General features: G+C 30.9%; 1 protein-coding gene across 3 annotated transcripts in view; it reads left to right on the forward strand.

Annotated features, from left to right (window-relative positions):
* LOC119609823 (serine/threonine-protein kinase 10) overlaps window positions 1-20,474 on the forward strand; it is a 113,764-nt gene extending 93,290 nt beyond the window's left edge. For all 3 annotated transcript variants that reach the window (XM_037964782.1, XM_037964800.1, XM_037964791.1), the window contains one exon: window positions 20,038-20,474. Coding sequence is in view for 1 of the 3 variants with exons in the window: in XM_037964800.1 (XP_037820728.1) it covers window positions 20,038-20,187 (150 nt within the window). In the remaining 2 variants the exon portion in view is untranslated. The remainder of the gene's footprint in view (window positions 1-20,037) is intronic.
* Window positions 20,475-22,322: the final 1,848 nt, after the last annotated feature.

A 22,322-nucleotide genomic window follows, 5' to 3' on the forward strand; every position in this document is an offset into this window, starting at 1 on the left:
TTTTTTTCATGAGAGTGAGTGATAAGTGAATGAATATTTGGAACCCTTGTTTTTACGATAAAATATCTGACACTTAGCTTTCACTTGTCTAAAATTTCGACTATCTTGGGTGTTATCAAGTTCTTTCTACCTCCGAAAAGCAGAATAGCATATCCTCGTCCTCTGTCAAATGTTTGTCAACCTGGTCTACCGGACACTCTATAGCTTCAAAAACATTTTATCTTCCATACTCACATTTTCAAGATGAGTTCCATTTTGTACTGAAAATTTTAAAATGTCGACAATGAGTGTGAGTTAAGCCCTTCAATATACAACATTTTAAAAACACGAGCGTATTTAATAAAAATTTTGAAATAAATGCCGTAAAAATGGGTTCGGGAGACTTAATGCCTCAACGTACTGATGACTTCAAACACACGACAAAAGTTAAAAACATTATTGTAAAAAAAAAACACTGAAAAATTGGAATGACCTGCTCAGAGCATCGCCCTAAATCCAATAGATTAATTTTTGACCACAATTGATCAAAAAGTTCCGCTGAAATAGCGAACAAAAACGGATTTCTTTTGAAAATAATAGTATGGGGGAAAGCAAGGGGAAGGGAAGGCGATTGCGAATAATAATGGTAAAAAAATTACAAAAATGGCTTAAGTAGATTTAGATATTGAAATCAGAACCAAAATAGATAAAAAAATTGATATAGAAGAAATTTAAATAATGATATATAAAATTTACACTTTATTTTGTCCGACAAAAAAGTGAATTTACTTTAATTTTAGATGTTAACAGAAAAATTTTAGGTGGAATAAATTTGTTTTATTGTTATTTTTGTAGCATTGTATATAAACTAAATGAATTTAAAAAAAATCCATATTCAATAATCATTTAACATATTTTTTGCTGAAATAATATAGCATGAGCACTTTTGCACTTTATTTTGTCCGATAGTGTATGTATGTAACTTAAAATTAAAAAAAAAATTGAGTAAAACAAAATATGGGCCATAGAGTAGATTTGATGAGCCAGAAAATCAAGATTTTATCATGTAGTAGTTCTATAGTGGTATACGGTGATGTCCCCATACTTAGAGTGGCTAGGATGGTACTTAGTGTTAGCTTTATTGAATAAGAATCAATATTATACTATTCTAAATAAAATTCACACAGCACTCCCCAAATACGTGGGGTTCCGTAATGTAGTTTTGTTTATCAATACAAAATGACCAAAAACCCAGATTATTTTGTTAATAATATAATAGTTGTAATATAATATAGTTTTATATATAGTTTTATACCCCACTGGACATTTTTTATAGGTCCAAATCCATTGATTTTCTAGTATATCATGTATACAATTTCTGTTTCATCATAAAGTTTAACGTTCTGTTTCGTCATATATCTGAATTTCCGACACCCAAAATTAGACACGAACTAGATGATATAAATTTGAAACTAGTGATTAAATGAAGTAAAACTGCGTTCACTGTTTTTTTTCGTGATCCTGTTTTCTTGTAAAAGGACTTCAAAATTTCAAAGGAGCACATTTTAAACAAAAATTTATAAATACTTCCGCTTACCATACTATTTCAAATTTGGTGTCAAATGACCAAGAAGATTTGTAAAATATTTCGTGTTACTTTTATTTTATTCTGTTAGGATTAAAAGATGTTAAAAATGCCCCTCAAAAATTTCTCAGAAAAAATAATATTGAAAATCTAAATGGATAAAGGATAAAAATTTTAAATAACATTTTTGACATATTATAATTCTGACAGTACACTGAAAATAATGCATGCCTAAGGGCACTGGCACACGTTCAATATATATTGATCAATTTGGATCACGACCTATTTTAATGGATTTATGAATACCTCGGGTATGCTACACGTTCAATATTTTTTACGTCAGTATTTGCAATATTTTATGGTATACGGGTCAGCAGATGATTAAACGAATGCCTCGAAAATCCGGAATTAACACAAATGGTTGTATCATGAGAAAAAAGTAATTTTCTGTTATATTTTTTAACAACTTTTAAAACAATATTTCATTGTTATTTGTTTTATTTTATTTATTTTTCCAAATTTTACAAAAGTATCGTGATTGATATCACAAAACATGCTACACCTTCAATATTTATCACGTGATCCATTATAAATATTGATAATAATTTTGGATTTCACAAAATTGGGGTTTTCTGTGATATGGAATACGATCCATCAATATTACATGCTACACGTTCAATACATATCACAATACAGCAAATATCACGATATATATTGAACGTGTGACACTGCCCTAATATATACGAAAAATGTCGTACATTGTACGAATCTTTCGTTGTTTCGCACAACGAAATTGTTTAGTATAATGCAAAAAAATCGTATAAAAATTAATTTACATAAATTGTAAATGCAGATTTTGAATAAATATGGTAGAATTTACGAAATATTAATTTATGCGAACATTTTTGTTTATTTTAAAATATTTTTTCTAATTTTAGTTAACAAATTATCATCCACACGAATTTTTCTTTTTTTATGAAAATAGTTCGTGAATTATATTATATTTTTCCATAAATTTTATAAAAATTGTGTAGTTTTATTTAATGATAATATAATTAATATCATTATGTTTAATTTCGCACAAATTTAGGAAAAACATATTAAGAAAGGTTTTCGTACTTTCGTAAAAATAGAAAAGGGTTTTAATAAATACTATTTTACGAAATTTTTTTTCGTAAAATTAAGCATGGATTATTTTCACTGTATAAAATAAAGATAATACAAAATATTTCCAACTCTTCTTGTTTTTTTGACATCAAATTTGGCATTGTTTGATCAGTAGAAGTATTTTAAAATATTTTTTGAAAAAATGTACTTCTTTAAAAGGGACACAGGATCACAAAATGAAAAACTAAAAACGCAGTTTTTCCCCATTGAATGTATAGCTTCAGTCGTATATCATTAAGTTAATGTCTAACGTATATCATTAGGTTCATGTCTAATTTGTTTAAAAGTAGAAATATTAAAATGCCATAAAACATTTAAAGCATTTTTGATTATACCAGTCTTGCAGTAAATGAACGATATGTATTTTAGTTTAAACTATAATCAAAATAAAAAAATCTATTTTCAAAATTTTGGTTAAGAATGCATAGCTGCCAGTAGCTACAAATGAAGCTAAATCGAACTTTAAAAAGGCTATAAATCGGTAAATGGTTTAAATACTTTAAAATCCGAATTAAAACAAATGGAAAATTTTAGCCAAATTTGGCATTGTTTGATCAGTAGAAGTATTTTAAAATATTTTTTGAAAAAATGTACTTCTTTAAAAGGGACACAGGATCACAAAATGAAAAACTAAAAACGCAGTTTTTCCCCATTGAATGTATAGCTTCAGTCGTATATCATTAAGTTAATGTCTAACGTATATCATTAGGTTCATGTCTAATTTGTTTAAAAGTAGAAATATTAAAATGCCATCAAACATTTAAAGCATTTTTGATTATACCAGTCTTGCAGTAAATGAACGATATGTATTTTAGTTTAAACTATAATCAAAATAAAAAAATCTATTTTCAAAATTTTGGTTAAGAATGCATAGCTGCCAGTAGCTACAAATGAAGCTAAATCGAACTTTAAAAAGGCTATAAATCGGTAAATGGTTTAAATACTTTAAAATCCGAATTAAAACAAATGGAAAATTTTAGCCAGTTCTCCCTATAATTTAATACTCTAAAGCAATGATTTTGAAAGACTTAAATGACACAAGATCCAATACAACTTCTCAAATCTTTTGTTAAAATGTTTATGGTTAAGTCTGTTACAAAAACAAAGTACATATGTGTGTATCAAACTTTTTTTTTCTATTTTCATAATTAGATCTATACTGTTTCATAAAATTTGCAGGGATAGTTCTGTACAGTTTTGTAAATTTGCCTCTAGTGGTACAAAATTGTCATTATTGTTTGAACACCACTAAAGAGCTATTTTCCATAGTGCCAAATCGGTTCAGAAATATGAAGACCATCTGAGCTGCTTTTTTAAACACCCCGTAATAGATATTTCTGTGTTTATCGAGCATGATTTCACAAATGTTTGGCTTCTTTTTTATCGATGTGTTGGACTCTCGCCTGAGGCAGGGTAAAAGAGCGCACAACAGGCCCTATAGAGGCCTAGGTATATTTCTTCGGATTTGATGTTTATACATCCTCTTTTCAAACTAACCAATTTGTAGAAAATATTTTATTGGTATTCAAAAAATTTGGCATTGGAAAAAAATAACAGAAACGATTCATAGTATTGCATAAGGTAAGATTTAGGTGACATAAGGTAAGATTTTTTAAACGGATTTTTTGTATTTTATTTTGAAAATTTTAATTATTAATGAAGTTGTTAATATAAAAATATGTTTTTTACTTTGTTTATTGCCGTTTAATATACCGCATGACCTGACAGCTGATTCAGTTGTCCCACATTCAAAATTTCTTAAATAAAATAAACAGATAATAAAACAAATTACTTTACATTGTTGAATTTTATATAAAATTAAAGATTTAAAGCCGAAAACGATAATGGTAATACACCGATTTTGGACCAAATTTTGGTAATCCACCGATTTTGGACCCAAATTTCGAACAATATTTAAATTTTTGCAAAGAGTGACTTAAATATCGAAGTATTTTGACAAACAGGAAAATAATTTAAAGATAAGTTAAATTTAACACAACAAGTTCTAAAAGTTTAAAAAAATTTTTAATTCCTTTTGGTTAATAGGTAGATAAGTGTATAGGAATTAATAACAGTGTAGACAATACGATCTAACCCAAAAAAATAAAATTGAAATTTTAAAAATGGGGAAAACAGAATACGTGTTTTTATTTTTTACATTTTCTTAAGTCTTATACGTTTATTTTGTAAAAAAATGCAAAGAAATATTGTTTTCGACGTTTTAATATATATATATATATATATTAACGAAACTTACTTTTAATTCCCAAACTATAGCCTACCTAAAAATCAAGAAGATTTTTAAAATTTTTTGCATTTTTTGTGTTAAATATTACATAATTTAATATTATTTTACCAGTTTGTCAAGATACTCCGAAATTTAAGTAACATTTAAATGCTAGAAATCTTCACAAATACCAATTTTATATAAAATTTAACAATGTAAGTAACTTCATTCACTACCTGTTCATTTAATCTGAATCAGCTGTACGGAACCATGTGGTGAATTAAACGGTGAAAAAATTATCGTTATCATAAAAAAAACAAAGTAAAAAGTATATTTCTATATTGAAAACATCATTTATTATAAAAATTTTCAAAATAAAATACGAAAACTCCGATTAAAATATGTTACCTTATGTCACCTATGCAATACTATGAACCGTTTCTATTATTTCTTCCAATGCGAAATTTTTTGAATACCAATAAAATACGATACGGCAAGAAAATCTATAAATAATATATCATGAGAGAAGAGTTAAATACCTTTTATTTAAGATACTAATCATCAAATTCTAACGGGTAGTTTTTGAGAGAATTTTGTTTTCACAACAATATAAAGTAGTTTCCACCACTGTATATAAAAATGAATGTGTGTTTAATTGTATGTTTCAACTTTATAGACTACTAAACGGTTGTAGGTTGTAGACTAATTTTTATTTTGAAATTTCAAGTGGGCGAGGAGCCACGCCCATATTAAGAAAATATTAAATCCGTATATTTGAGATAATATAACAGTTAGAGTCCTCAAATTTTGACTTTAGTGTCAATATGATTATTGAGAACAAAAAGTGGGCGGACTAGCATTAGGCAGCGTGGCCCCTCTCATATAAATTAAATACAAAAATTTCTTTATCTTAGAAAGTTTCAAAGCATTTTGAACACATTTTCATGTGTTTTGGTAAATTAAACCGAAATGTATTAAAACATTTATTTATTTTAAAAGATTAACAAAGTACAAGGAATTTTAATTTAGTTTCATCGATTCTTCAAAATTCTGCTTAGCATAGTTAGTAACAGATTAAAAGTCATCGAAAATATCGTGTGCGCTAAGCGAGATAGTGAAGGTCAAATGTTATAAAAATAAGTTTTTTGCAAATATCTTACTTAATATGCGTCGTACGACTTTTAATAATTTCTATAGAGAATTGAATTTCCTACATTTTAGTGGAATAATATTTTTGTGTATCATTAGTTGTCTTCGAGCTATATTGCATTATTTCCATTCCAGTAATATTTTCAAATCTTAATCATTGATGAAGAAGAAGCATAAATTTCATTTTTATTTAGATTTTGCGACGGCAACATCATTTTTTTACCGCATAGCGATAAAAAAAAAAAAAAATTATGAAAAAATTGTTTGCGTTATGTGTCTATATTGTTACACATACAATTTTTATCATTATTATAAATGTAATTTTTGTTATAAAAAACAATTATTTATTTTTTTAAATTATTTCTTATTAATGAAAAATTGTTTTATTAAAAAACTGGGTATTTTTCTTTGTATATTCAAGTAAAATTTGGTACTGGGCCTGTAAATAAATTCGAATATGATTTTTTTCATCCATATTTCATTTACCTTGCGGCAAAAAATGTGATGTTGTCTCACCAAAAACTAAATAAAAATTAATTTATGCTTCTTCTTCTTCAATGTATACTTCTTCTGCTTCAATTTCAGTTGAAAATCAAGTGTTTTGATTTTCATCAAACCAGTGCGTGTAAGTTTTTTTCACTAACACAATCAAACAAATTCCTGTGTGTGTAAATTTGTTTGATCACTGCCAGTGCGTGTGAGTTTTTTTCACTAACACAATCAAAAAAATTTCTGTGTGTGTAAATTTGTTTGATCATTGCCATCACCCTTAAGTTGAATATTATAGAAAATTCAAAAAGTACCAGTTAAAGAACGAAAAAGTACCAGAAATAAAAAGTCCCCTTTTATAGATTATAATTTACTCCGGGCTCTACATGTTTATTTTTATGATTCTAGGTTTAATTTTATAGAAAATTCAAAAACTACCAGTCGAAGTCAAGTAGAATCGAAGAGACTCCGTTTTGACCGGACCACTCCACTCGTCAGATGTTGTATTTGTAGTATTAGATCCAGCCTAAACTCAGATATCTCACCAAGGTTAGATATGAAGTGATTGCCAAGGAAGCGGTTTCTCTTTACGGCCAGAGCAGGGCATTCGCAGGGGAGATGGAAGACCGTTTCTTCCTTTTCCCTGTATTTGCAACTGCGACAATGATCATTGTAAGGGAGACCATGCCGACTTGCGTGTCTGCCTATTACCCAGTGTGCTGTTATTACTGCTATCAGTCTCGATATGTCCCGCCTACTTCGGTTTATAAGGTGTCTTGTGCGTTTCTCATTGAAGGAGGGCTACAATAACTTGGCCACTTTACATGTGTCCAGATTATTCCACCTATTTTCAGCTTTTTGAAGAAAGAATCTTAAGATATTGCTCTTGATAAAACTTAACGGAGTTGCTACTGAAACGGCGTCGGAAATGTCAAGAGCAGATCCCATTCAGGCAAGCTCATCTGCCTGTTCATTACCGTAGTAGTCCCTACGCGCAGGGACCCAAACAAAGGTAATTTCAGACAGGCGACCCAGCATTGATAGATCCTTTTTGCATTGCCTAACTAATAGGGAAGTAGTAGTATAAGAGTTTATTGAGAGAAGTGCTTGACTATCGAGGCGCTTGACTATCGACAAAGATTCCTATGTTTCCGCGAATATTGAGGTCAAGTAATACCCTACAGGCTGACATTATTGCAAATATTTCAGCCTGGAAGACACTACAGTTGTTGGGAAGACGGTGGGATAGACTTACATCAGCTTCTTAGAAGAAGACACCAGAACCAACACCGCAGTTCATTTTAGAACCATCTGTAAAGATTCTGGTGGTATATTCGCTCGGTAGATTACCTCTGCACCACTCGCTCCTGGAAGGAACTCTGACTTTGAAGACTCTATCAAAGTCCGTGTGTGGGGTAATATAGTCGGATGGTTGGTTCAAGATTGAAGGTAACAAGCTTAAAATCTTAGCGTGTCCATATCTTCTTGATCTCCAACTTCCGGATGAGTTAAGCCTTACTGCGCTGCAAGCAGATATGGCCATTATATGCAGATCTATAGGTAGGATGTGCAATATAGTGTTCAAAGCTTCTGATGGACTAGTTCTTATAGCACCTGTTATCCCAATACTTGCTGATCTCTGAACTTTGTATAGCTGATCTACAAGAAACTTCTTCTTAGTTGAAGTCCACCATTCAAGAGATCCGTATGTAAGAATAGGACGTAATATAGCCGTGTACATCCATTTAACTATGTTGGGACTAAGTACCCATTTCATTATATTAGGCGACCGTTGCCTTCTGGACTCTGTGCTGGATGTTGAGTTTCCATGATAATTTGGAGTCTAGAATAGTTTCTAGATATTTGGCATGGTTTGATAAGGGGATTTCGCGATTTTTTAACCGTGCAGGTTGAAGCTTGGAATCTTAATATTTGTTGTGAATAGTACCAGTTCTGTCTTGCTTGGATTTACTCCAGACATAATATCGCTAATCACGCCTGGGAATATTCCTGATATCAGTATCACAACGTCGTCTGCATAAGCAACAACCTTTATCCCTCTGTTGTCCCGTTCCATAAGAATCGAGTTAACAACGATAAGCCAAAGTAGTGGAGAGAATACGCCGCCCTGTGGTGTGCCTCGTTCCACTTGTTTGGACTTAACGCTATTACCAAGACTTGCAGTAATTATTCTAGATAAAACATAGTTACCAACCAGTTGCTGATATACTCTTCAACATCCAGATTTGCAAGAGCTTGTTAAATTGCAGAAGTATTTACGTTATTGAAGGCATCTTCTATGTCTAAGAAGGCTCCCATAGTGTATTGTTTGAATTCGAGGGATCTTTCTATGACTCTTACAACCTCATGTAGAGCTGCCTCAGTAGATCGTCCTTTAATGTAAGCATGTTGACTGGTTGAAAGCCGTGATGAGCTCTCTTGTCGTTGCCTAATATGTGAGTCGATGAGTCTTTCCAGCGTTTTGAGTTGAAAAGATGAAAGACTAATTGGACGAAAGTCCTTCGAATTTTCATGACTCCTTTTGACAGCTTTGGGAATAAAAACGACCGTAACCTTTCTCCAGTTTACCGGAACATGGTTGAGAGAGAGGCTGAGCGTGTATATTCTATGAAGCCAGAGGATGATATATTCTTTTGCACTTTGTAACATCCTTGACAAAATACCATCAGGCCCTGGAGATTTGAAAGGGGAAAAACTATCGATCGCCCATGAGATTCTATCACAGGAAATGATATTGTTATTGATTCCCGTTAGAGTCCTACTGTCAATGAAGATTTCCTTGACAGCATCTTTGCAGCCAGGGAAGTGAGTATTTAGTAGGATGTCAAGAGATTCTGCCGAAGATTCTGATCAAGTGTGGTCCTTCCTCTTAATATAGGTTGGGTTAGATTGGCCCTTAGCAAGAATTTTGCTAAGTCTAGCAGAGTCCTTTGTGTTATCTATAGATTCGCAGAAACTTCTCCATGAGGTTCTTTTCGCGAGTGCTATAGCCTTCTTATAGACTTTTAGCTTGTCGCGGTATGGTTGCCACGATTTATTGTTGTAGCATGTGTTAACAGCCCTACGTGTTTCCTTACGTAGCCTGGATAGCTCCGAATTCCATCATGGAGGGAAGCTTTTTTTTGCCTTTGTGATTGGACAGGAGACTTCGAAAGACTTTGCTAAAATGGTGAAAATTGGGGGTAAATCTACTTTTAGTAGATTTTTCTATTAAAATTTCGGTAAAATGTATTTATAATTAGAAATATTATTTCAATTAAAAAAAAAATTCTCCACCCAGCTAAAATCATATATGGATTCATATATGAAGCATATATTTTCATATATGTTCATATCCGAAAATTGGCGGAATTGGGCATAATCTCCATATATTTTCATATATTTCCATATATGTTCATATATTTCCATACTTAACCATATACATATGGAAAATTTTTTCACATATGATTCCATATATGTATCCATATATGACATGATCATAAATCGCATAAATATACTATATGGTCCATATATGATTCATATATGATCCATATATAATATTTTGTTATAACTACAATAGACGTGTTTTAAATCGCTCTCACAGGAAAATAACATTGTGAATATAAATTCTTAATAAAAATATAAAAAAAGATAAGTAACAGCGAATGGACGCTAATTAAATACATACTTATTTATTTTTAATATTAAAAATACATTTAAATTAAATAAATTGTCGTTTTTGTTAATGCAATTATTAACAAAACAATTTATAAAAAAAGCAAAAAGTATACAAAAAGAAAAAATAACAACAAAACCTTAAATAGAGTGTAGTGTGTGTTATTGTGCATGAGTTTCTCTAACTCTCCAACAAGTGAAAGGAGGCTCAGTAGCAATGGAAAAAATGCATACTTTGTTATGAGCTCTCCATGCAACAACAACAATAATTATGATCCAAAAAATCATAAAAACTATTTAAGTGTAAGAACAACAACAAACGAGAGATCTCCTCTCTCAAGTGCGCCAAAACAGAACAATTGTGTAGATAATAGCGCAAAAGAAAAAATAAATAAACAAACAACAGATTCAAAAACAACAACAAACGAGAGATCTCCTCTCTCAAGTGCGCCAAAACAAGACAATTGTGTGGAAGACAAAGCAAAAGAAAAAATAGATAATCAAACAACTGATTCAATGGTTGATGTAAATAGTAATGCTAATGTGAACAATATCACAAATAGTACCAATAACAATATTAACACTGTGAAAACCATTAATGATAAGGAGGGTCACTCAAGCCCAATGTCAAAGAATACTGGTGCCATACCAAAAAATACTCCAAATTTATTGAGCTCGCATAAAACGCAAAAGATCCAAACGGGAATGGACCGTTATGTCACATATGCAAAACGTAAGTCCAGCCCTAGGACTTCAAAATTGGAACCAAATCCAAAACAAGCGAAAACAAATTCCGTAAGTCAAAATCGTTTTGCACTGCTTGATAACCAAGAAAGTGAAAAAGTACCATCTATGACTTTAAAAGACCAAAAGCCACCTCCCCTCTATTTGCGCGAACCTACCACCAATCTATTGGTAAATAAGTTGTCCCAACTTGTAGGCAAAGAAAATTTCCATGTAGTCTCTCTACGGAAAGGAAATATTCAGGAAACAAAAATACAGACTTATTCAGAAAAGTCTTTTAGAACAATAGTTGATAGTTTTGATTCTGAGAAAAGAAATTATTACACGTATCAACTAAAAAGTGCAAAGGGTTTGACAGTAGTTATCAAAGGTGTAGACAGCTCTGTACCAACTGATGACATTAAAAAGGCGCTAGAGTCTGAAGGTTATGAAGTGAAGTCCATTCACAATATATTTAACAAGGACAAAATTCCCCAACCAATGTTTAGAGTTGAAATTACTTTTAACTCTTCACAATTGAAAAAAAAGGGTGATACTCATCCAATATACAGTTTAAGATATCTTCTCAATCGCAAAATAACTGTAGAGGAACCCATTAAGCGCAGAGGTCCTCCTCAATGCCTAAATTGCCAAGAGTTCGGTCACACCAGAACTTTCTGCAAATTACCATCTGTTTGTGTGAGATGCGGAGACATCCATAAGAGTCAAGATTGTCCTTACCCAAAAACAGATAACAATAAAAGAAAATGCAGTAACTGTGGTCAAAATCACACTGCTAACTATCGCGGATGTCCAGTATATCTACACATCCAACAATCAAACAAGGCCAGAAGACCTTTATATGCTCAATATAAAGCTTCTAACTTCCCAAGCCTTCCTAATACTTCTAGTGCTCAATATAGAAGTATCACAAATAAAAGCAATCAGAATAAATCGTATGCCCATACGACAAAAGAGGGTTCCGTTACCCAAATGAATGCAAATCAAACTTCTAGTGCCCAATATAGAAGTCTTACAAATAAGAATAATGAGAATTTGCAATCAAACAATGAAAATAATGCCCCATTATTTTCATATGCACATGCATTAAAAGAGGGTGTGCCTGCACCCGAAACAAATTCTCAAAGCTCTATTGAGAATCTAATTCAAACCATGAACAGTTTCATGGCAAATATGCAAAATATGTTTCAACAATTAATGCAGAATCAAAGCATGCTCATGCAGATCCTGCTAAATAAAAAATGAATTCTCTAAGAATTTGTTTTTGGAATGCTAACGGCCTTAGCCAACACAAGAATGAAGTAGAACAATTCCTGCTACTTCAGGAAATTGACGTACTACTCGTCTCTGAAACACACTTTACCCTAAAGAATTGTTTCAGAATTAATGGATACTACACTTACGATACAAAACATCCAAGTGGCAGAGCCTGTGGTGGAACAGCCATTTTAGTGAGAAAAAATATTAGACATTTCCCAATGCCAGAATACAAAAAGGACCATATCCAGGCCACCTCTATAAATATACCTGATAGTCGAGTTACAATATCTTCAATATATTGTCCTCCTAGGTATAATGTTAATCGAGAGCAGTTTCTCGAATACTTTAAAACTCTTGGCCCAAGATTCATAGCAGCTGGTGATTATAATGCAAAACATACATTTTGGGGCTCTCGCCTCATTACTCCCAAAGGCAGACAATTGCTAGAAGCAATATCGTACAACAGACTAGATGCCATATCTAGTGGCCAACCTACCTATTGGCCTACAGACCTCAATAAGATTCCCGATCTAATTGACTTTGCTGTAATCAAAAATATAAAACGAGAATTTATTTCAGTGATCCCTTCATTGGACCTCTCGTCAGACCACTCGCCTACAATTTTAACGTTATTAGAAACCCCAAATAAATTGGAAAACTATTGTTCTTGTTTCCCTAACAAGAAAACGAACTGGTTAAAGTATAAAATGTATGTTAGCTCACACCTGCCACAAAACATTTCATTGAAGAATGACCATGAAATACAATTCGCTGTCGATATATTTACGGATATCTTACAAGATGCTGTCAAAGTGTCTACACCCCCAGTCACCTTGGGAGACTTCAAAAAATCGAAATGTCCTAGGAACATTGAGTCTCTTATTAAAGAAAAGAGAACACTCAGACGTCAATGGCAACAATCACGATCTCCAAACATAAAGGTTAAACTTAATCAGTGCCAAAGAAGACTTCGCATCGCTTTAAAGGATAATAAGGAATCTAATCTGAGAAATTATCTCAAAAACTTAGACCCTACTAAGAAAACAGAATATAGTCTCTGGAAAGCTGTTAAAAATATGCAGTGCCCTATTGCATATGAGTCACCTATACGCCTTCAGAATGGTCAATGGGCAAGAAATACGTCAGAAAAAATTGAAGCATTCGCCAATCACTTGGAGAATGTGTTTACTCAAAATGATACAGATTCTTCTATTAGTGCTAACATTATAAATAATGTGGTTCCACACCCAATAAAATTCCGGTTCTCTACCGTGAAGATGACAATCAAAGGTCTAAAGGCAGGAAAATCACCTGGTATAGATAAAATTACTACCACGATGATAAGTAACCTGCCCAATTCAGCACTGAGAATTATTTTGTTCATCTTTAACTCGATGCTACGTATTGGATACTTCCCTAACTCATGGAAAGTATCCGAGATTGTTATGATACCAAAACCGGGGAAAGATGTCACTCAAGTGACATCATACCGTCCCATTAGCCTGTTGTCTTTATTCTCAAAACTTTTTGAAAAGTTATTGCTTGAAAGCCTTTTAGTACACTTTAACGATAATTGCATTATTCCTGGCCATCAGTTTGGTTTCAGAAGAAAGCACAGCACTATCGAACAGGTACATCGAATAACAACTCTTATTCGAAAGGCCTTCGAGAGCAAGCAATATTGCTCTGCATTATTCATAGATATTTCTCAAGCTTTTGATAAAGTCTGGCACGATGGACTAATACACAAAATTATCACATTACTACCTGCGAATGTTCACAAACTGCTTAAAAATTACATATATGAAAGATCTTTTCAAATCAGATCTAAAGATGTGATCTCTTCACGTCGAAAAATATCTGCTGGAGTACCCCAGGGGAGTATTCTAGGTCCGCTCCTATATATTTTATATACTGCAGATATGCCAACGAGCGCACTGACTCACACATCTACATTTGCGGATGATACCGCTTTTGTAAGCATGCATGCAAACCCTTCAATAGCTTCTGAACAACTCCAGTTTCACATCGGCGAATTGGAAAAATGGCTGGACAAATGGAAAATAAAAGTCAATGCTACAAAATGTACTCACGTTACATTTACTTTAAGAAGGGAAAATTGTCCTCCCGTGCAGATAAACAATATAAAAATTCCTGAACAAAGCCATGTGAGATATCTTGGTATCCACCTTGATCGCCGCTTAACATGGACTCACCACATTGAAGCCAAGGTTACACAAATAAAATTAAAGTCAGCTCAATTGTACTGGCTAATTGGACCACGGTCTGCTCTAGACTTGGAGTACAAAGTGCTTTTGTACAAAACAGTTATAAAACCGATATGGCTATACGGCATTCAACTGTGGGGAACAGCCTCCTCATCAAATGTTGAAAAATTACAAAGAAAGCAGTCAGCACTGTTAAGGTCAATAACAGGTGCCCCGTGGTACATTCGCAATAGTAATATTCATAGGGATCTCAATGTCCCCATAATACGCGAGGAGATCAAACTCTCTTGTTTAACCTACCTGTCGAAACTAATGGATCACCCAAATCCCCTTGCCAGGGAGTTGCTGTCATTTGAGGGTCACAGACGACTGAGAAGAACGGAAACATTGGATTTTGCCAGATAATCAAATTATCGAGAACTTTTGTTGAAATTGCAGTGGCAATAACGACGTTAGTTATAGTTTAGGTTAAGATTTCAATACTTATTGTAAATTTCTATGTAAGAAAGATTCAATAAATAATAACTAAAATGAAAAAAAAAAAAAAAAAAATATATGATCCATATATAATTATATATGATCGTTTTTAGCTGGGAATATAAAAAATTTGTTGCCATATTTTTTATACCCTTCACCTTAGTACATAGGTTTGTCATTCCTTTTGTAATTTCTATAATATAATTTTCCAAACCTATAATGTATATATATTCTGGATCCTTATAGGTGGCGCAGTCGACTAAGCCATGCCCGCCTATATGTCTGTTAAAATAAATTTTCTGAAGACCCCAGATATCTTAGGGATCTAAATCTACAATATTTCTATCAGACAAGCTTTCGAGAAGTTTCCTATTTAAAATTATCAAAATCGGTCCAAAATGGAAATATGAACATATATCCGAGATAACCTCTGGAAATTTCATCAAAAAATTTGAATTTTTTGCATGAAAACGCAAGGAAACAACAACGTACAGATTGTGTTTCCTTTGAGTACGTTGTGTTTGCTGGATCGATTATGGATACCAACCAAACTTCAGTTGAATTGCCAGCAATCAACGCAACTAACATAAAAATTAGTATTATGAACGGCAACATTCGTTAGTTGTCAAAAAGTTATCGATATTGTATCACCTGTAGTTATTTTGAAAGACTGGAAACAAAGAATGTAAACAAATAATAAAAAATATGGATACAATTTTAAAGTTCAAAAGTGAAATGTACTTATACACATCCACTTCATTGAGAATCCTTTTAATCAGTCTAACAACCAACGATGGAAATGATAACCCAACCACTTCAATTTGTGGAGCTGCAGCCTTAGCGATAACAGATATTGCTTTCTATAGAAACTAATTTTATCGCGCCAAGTCATGCTATAGTTCGGATTGGCTTAAAAATAACTGAAGTTCTTAGGATTTTGGTTCTAAAAATAGTTTTAAAAATCATGGCCAGTCAATTTAAAGTCGATATTATATTTTTTTTAAACACAAATTTTCAGCACTGTCCGTCAAGAACTGCCGGGGTCAAAGTTGGACATTTTGGTCAAACAGGGTTTTATTCAAATGAGTGTAACATTTCACCTATTGGTCCTATCAAAAATTTTCCGAATGAGTTTCGATAGCTATTTCTTCACTGCTTCAAAAAAGTTTTTTAATTTTTTTTTTTATATTTTTTTTTTAAATAATTTTTTTCAAAATACTCCCTTTTTTGCTCAAAAGAAAGCTTATACATTTTTCTTTAAGGGCTTTAAAGTCGCTTAATGGGATGCGAGTGGGATATCTATCAAAAAGAAAAATATTTTTGAACTCAAGAATAAGATTTTTTTTCAATATTTGGCACTTCATTTTTTCAAAATGGACGGTTTAGTTGCTCTTTTTTTTTTGTTCAATAGAAAGCTTAGACAATTTCTTTTAAGAGCTTTGTAGTTACTTAGTGGGATGCGAGTGGGATATCTATCAAAAAATATTTTAACTCAAAAAACATCATCCAAATCGGAAGACATCGATTTTAAAAGTTGGGTCACTTGACACGAAATATGTGTTTGTTGTTTTGTTTTTATTTTTTGTTACAGTCAGGGAGGAAAAAAATTATGAATGAAACGCTCTTAATTTATTATAGATGTGAATATTTCCTAAGCTACAAAAGTAGTACTCGACGAGCAGATTACATATACAGCATCACCCATGTTTGTTCTTATGAAAATTAACAAAATGAATCCTTTAATTGCAGAAAAACTACGAACATTTTGTTAATGGGTCATCTCAGATACTAAGTTTTGTATATATGTAATATGTATATCAAATAAATGGGATTTCAAAGGCCTTTCAAATAAAACTTTTTCCAAGCGAACATTTTTTTGCAAATTTTTTTCGCGAAAAAAATGTTTTGTTTTCTAAAAAGAAATGCTGTTAGTATATCTCGCTATGAAAACGAAAAATTTGATTTTTTAAGTATTGATTATTGTACTCATATTTGCAATTTTTTAAATTTATTACGAATATAAATTATTTTTTGATGCAAAATTGGTTAATTAAATTTAAAAAAAATTCAATAATATAAAATTTAGGAATTCCTTAACCCACTATTTACCAGTTCTTTTTATTTTTGGAAATTTGTCCAAAAAAATGAAAAAAGAAAATTATTTGGGAATATTATTGACAATTTATTCCAGAATTACAAACTTACGGTTTAGAATATATCCCTCATAAGTCACTCTGGGAAGTATGTGACAAATATATAGTTCTGTCGGACATGGTCGACCTTTAAATGTTTAAGCAATTTATAGATAAAAATAAAAAGCAGGTGTTATATGACGGTCAAATATGGACCGATCCTTATAAAGTTTGGGGTGGGATTTATATAAAACTTATTTATATTACATACACTTTAGATCTGCTGATTGTTGAAGGGATAGTATTATAATTAACAGAATTATGAGTTACGCAGAAAAAACATATTTCAAAATATTTGCAATAAAACGATTAATCAAACATTTTAAAATTGTACAATTTATTTTGTATTTGAGTTATGAATTTGTAAGCTCAAACACATTTTAAACAACAACAATAAAAAATTTCTTTGTGTATGAAATCAATAAGAAATATGTAAAAATTGAATATAAAATTTTTGTTATAGGTTAAACTTCAATAAGTAAAATAATTGAAAACGAGGTTTTGGTAATTGAAATCGTTTGAAAAGTCGCTACAAATAACATATTCGAAGTACATAAAATTTTAGTGTAAACCAATGAAATTTACATAAGCGTCTTATTGAAAGAATGTGGTTTATTTTTGACATTCAAATATCGGATTTTTACTGCTTCTAAAATAAGATTTGATGAAGTTCAAGTTTTCAAAAATGTACAACATCCCTCCAATGACACGCTAATGTAAAATTCTTATTTATAAGATCAAAATGATTTTGGAATTATTGGTGCAATTATCGAATAATTTGGCAAGGATATTTATTGTACTAATGAACATTTTTGTAGTATAAAAAAATAGGTCCCGTTATTCCACATTAAAAATAACGGTACTTAAAGTTTATATCGGAACGAAACAATTATAAGACCAAACGTAAAATATTGTTTAAATCGTTGAAAAAATTTAGTTTTTGTACTTATTTTTATTAAATAGACTGTAGCGTAGTATATTATGTATTCTATTATAAATAAGGTTGTGGTTATGTACAAAAATTTACATTAGTACAACAAATATCCTTGCCAAATTATTCGAAATTAATAAGGCTTTTAAACTAGAATTATATGTATACACGTTTAAAAATGGTCATATCTTAAAACTTTACACTCAATTTCTAAATCTTTACCAGTTGTGTGTTCAGCATGTTCATCCTGTTAACATAAATTTTATGTTTATAAAATTTTGTAAAATTTATATGGAAGTTGGCTCTTATATTCTTTAATAAATAATTAACTTTGAGATAGCATATTAACAAAAAAATGGAATTCTTTGCCAATAAAAAACTCACTTTGCCCCAAGATTGAGTTAGCACTTTTTGAATATAGAGTCACATAATTTAAATACGATATTGTAATAATATCGTTTTCAATACTAAAATATGATATCTAATAGCCCTAAAAAAGTAATACCGTTTTCGCTATCATATCGTACTTTGGTTTATTGGATTATTATTATTATTATTATTATTATTATTATTATTATTATTATTATTATTATTATTATTATTATTATTGCATGCGTGTTTTATATTTTCTCAGTCCGAATTTGTGTTAATTTAAAACTTAAAAGCTAACTCATTTTGCTTGTGAAATCCTATTAATTAATATTACATTAGTTTTTAATGCTCTAACTAAACAGGAGATACCTCAATATGTATTATGAAATATTTTAATGTCCTCATTTTAAATAATAATGTTCATTTTCATTATTTTAATTTCAATTCAAAATTTTGACAAGTACATCCAACGGCATATACATACATATGTATGTACATACATACATACATATACAGCGAGCGTCAAAAGAAAGTATACGGCTATTTTATTTGCATAAAAACTTGTGTTGCAGTATAATTATTGTTAAAACCGTAAATGGTCCAAAATTTTTTTCTATTACTTTTCTCTTTAATAAAATATATATCCCGAAGTAATGATAAGAGTTTTGACCCACTTTTGTAAAATTTATAAAGTTTTGTTGATTAATTTTTCATATGAAAGTAAGGTTTCTTAAGAGGCTTTCTGGTATGTAGAGTGTTTATTAAAGTGGTCTTTGAATTGAACTCATATCCACTAGATTCTCTGGTATAACTGTTATATTTTTCGATAATTCCACAACAATTTTCAGGGAATTGGGTTTCGGTACTCTTGATTTTTGCAGTTCTTTAGCGTTAGTAAGTAGTAGTCCTGGTTAACGATTATTCCCAACCGTATGATGTCATACACAATTTGTCAATAGTTTTTAATTGTTCACTAACTCTTTCTGACAATTCGTCACATTTCGCGTAAATATTGATTTTTTTATTTAAATTGGAAACGATATTTCACGGTACGGGGGAGTCTATATATACATTATTTAAATTTTATATATATGAACTTATTTTTACCAAAATCCGAATAAAGCTGCAAAATAACATAATTACTCCATTCGGTTGCTTGCCTAAGTACCGTCTTTCAAATAAACTTAAGCATTTCCCCTATACATTCAAAGAACGAAAGAGCAAAGCTTCCATTGTACACTTTTTTATGACGCGTAAAAACAGCATTATTTTTAGAAAACATTTATAATCTAAGCCTGTGTTTCACTTTGGGTAGCGGTTTGTTTACAGTTATATTCGTATTATATAAGCCTTCTAAACTGCAATAAAACATTTTAATTTTTATCAATAACTGTACTATAACAAAGACTTTTGTATGTAGGTATGTATATGTATATAATTTCATGTTATGGGTGTATGTAATAAATAACCATATTTTAATTAATAACATTTGTTAATACAATAAGAAAAGTTTGTGTTACAATTAATTTACTTATTTTTTCTACAAATAATTATTGATTTAGCGCTTGGAAGAGTCCTTTATTAAGCAAATGGAAGAAATGGAGTCATTGTATGGTGGAACACTTGTTGTAACAATGCCATCTGATGTTTTGCAGCGAGATCATTTTACGGAATCTACACGTAGCAGCCTTTCATCTTTTTCGGAGGGTTAAAGAGCCAAATACATATACAATCCAACTCTCCTTGACTTTGCTGTTGATGTGTAGAAAATTGGTAATATGATGAATATAAAAAATAGTCTGTCGAACAGAAAACAATTTTATAATATTTTTATTATATACAGATATAGTTAAAAAATATTACTGATATGTATTAAATGTATGCATTATGTTATAGATGTAATTGTATTTATAAAATTAAATATATCCTTTGCATTGCTATTGTAAATAATTATAATACTTAATAAAAGCAATAAATATCAAATGTCTTCGGAAATCAATTAATCAATACTTTACTTGGTGTCAATAGGCGTAGTGTAATGGTTACGAGGTTTTAAAAATGAATATACATAAATATGTAGTTGAAAAAACCTAGTTGTTTCATCAACAATAAGGACTGCTTTATTTAGGTTTAAAATTTTTTATTCTTAAATTTTCCCGATCTATTTTTAGTTTTTTTTTTAACGGTGGGTCGTAAATATCCTGAACTTTTCTGACAAAATTCTAAATAAAACAAAAAAACTTTTCCAGAGTTATATTGTCCTTATAAAAAGTAAGACGCATCCAAAGTTGCAACATGTAAAAAGGGCGTAGAAGTGTATACAATAAAGTTTGACCCATTTAAGCGACCACTGCCCCCACCAGCCCAACCCAAACTAGGTCAATTTTGAAAAAAATATTTTGATTTAAATAAAAAAATTGTAACGCGATTTTATTGTCGGCTGAGGTAGTTCAGGGTGTCCAAGGTCGACCTTCGGATCCACAAACCTTATGTAAAGAAAACACAATTGTTTTGCCCTTACTGGGGGTTAATAATGATGATCTTTATTATCGAGCCCTTTTTGGCAAAATGGACGTAAGCGACATAATTTTCGATTTTCGTTTTTTTATAGAAATCTATAATTTAGGTCTATTAGCATCATCTCTGAAAATTTCGTAGCTATAGATCCAATAGTTTCAACTTTACAAGAAAAAGAAAAAAGACGTAAGTACACATTTATATTCTGTTTATGAATTTTGTAACAGCAAGGTGTCGGTTACGTCTAAATTTTCTTTTAAAATAGATTAAATTATAGAAAAATTTGGAACAAATTAACGTATTAAATTTGCTTGTGAGTGAAATGCCACATATCTGAGTATAATTGTTATAAATTCATGTAGTTATCACTATGCCATTGCAATTTATATGCTGAAATTTATAATTTTCTATAACTTTTAATGAATTTAGTTCATTCTAATTACTAATTACATTGCATTTATATTATTACCATTTAACCAACTCTTATATTTGGTTGTAAGTTTGTGGATTTCGGAAGGCGGACCTATATATGTATATGAAATCTTAATGAATCGATACTACCAGAATTTACTTATTCGATATATGGCGAATTGTACTATAATGTATGGATATTAATGTGGATATCTGGGTGATTTTAGAATACGGCCTTTAACGAGGGATTTGGTCAATTGTGGACCGAGGTCTATATAATTTAAACGAGTTATTAGTTTCAAAAACAAATCATTTTGGTAGAATTTTATCATACTTTCTTAATTTTTGAAAGATTTGTTAACAGTAAACTTATTTTATGTATGAGGGACATATGAACCCATCCTAAAACAACATCATACATCGAATTTCGTTGCTATGCTGATATTTTTAAGTCAGCTATGGTCATAAAGTCATTTTCTTGAAGAATCCATATATGCAGGCTAGGGTCAAATATTGCCTGATATCTTTCATACTTCCCAACATAATTTACAGGTAAATAAAACTGACTTCTGCAAAATTTTATAGCTATTGCTAAACATATATATATATATATATATATATATATATATATATATATATATATATATATATATATATATATATATATAAACAACATATTTATTAATGCTTTAACTATATTCCAGGAGCACTTATATGGGAGCTAGGTGAAATCATGAACCAATTTTGCCCATTTTTAACACCAAACAATGTTTGTCATCAATGAGCATTTTTGGAGTATTTCATCGCTCTAGCTCCTAACGCTCGGAAGCTATCCGGTTTTCAACAAACAGACTGATATCGCTAGATCATCTTAAAATCTTATAAAAAATATTTATTACACTCTTAAATTTCAGATATA

The sequence above is a fragment of the Lucilia sericata genome, unplaced genomic scaffold (assembly GCF_015586225.1).
Source record: "Lucilia sericata isolate MDLA Ls3-8-SP2 unplaced genomic scaffold, ASM1558622v1 Contig000025F_arrow, whole genome shotgun sequence".
Taxonomy (NCBI): domain Eukaryota; kingdom Metazoa; phylum Arthropoda; class Insecta; order Diptera; family Calliphoridae; genus Lucilia; species Lucilia sericata.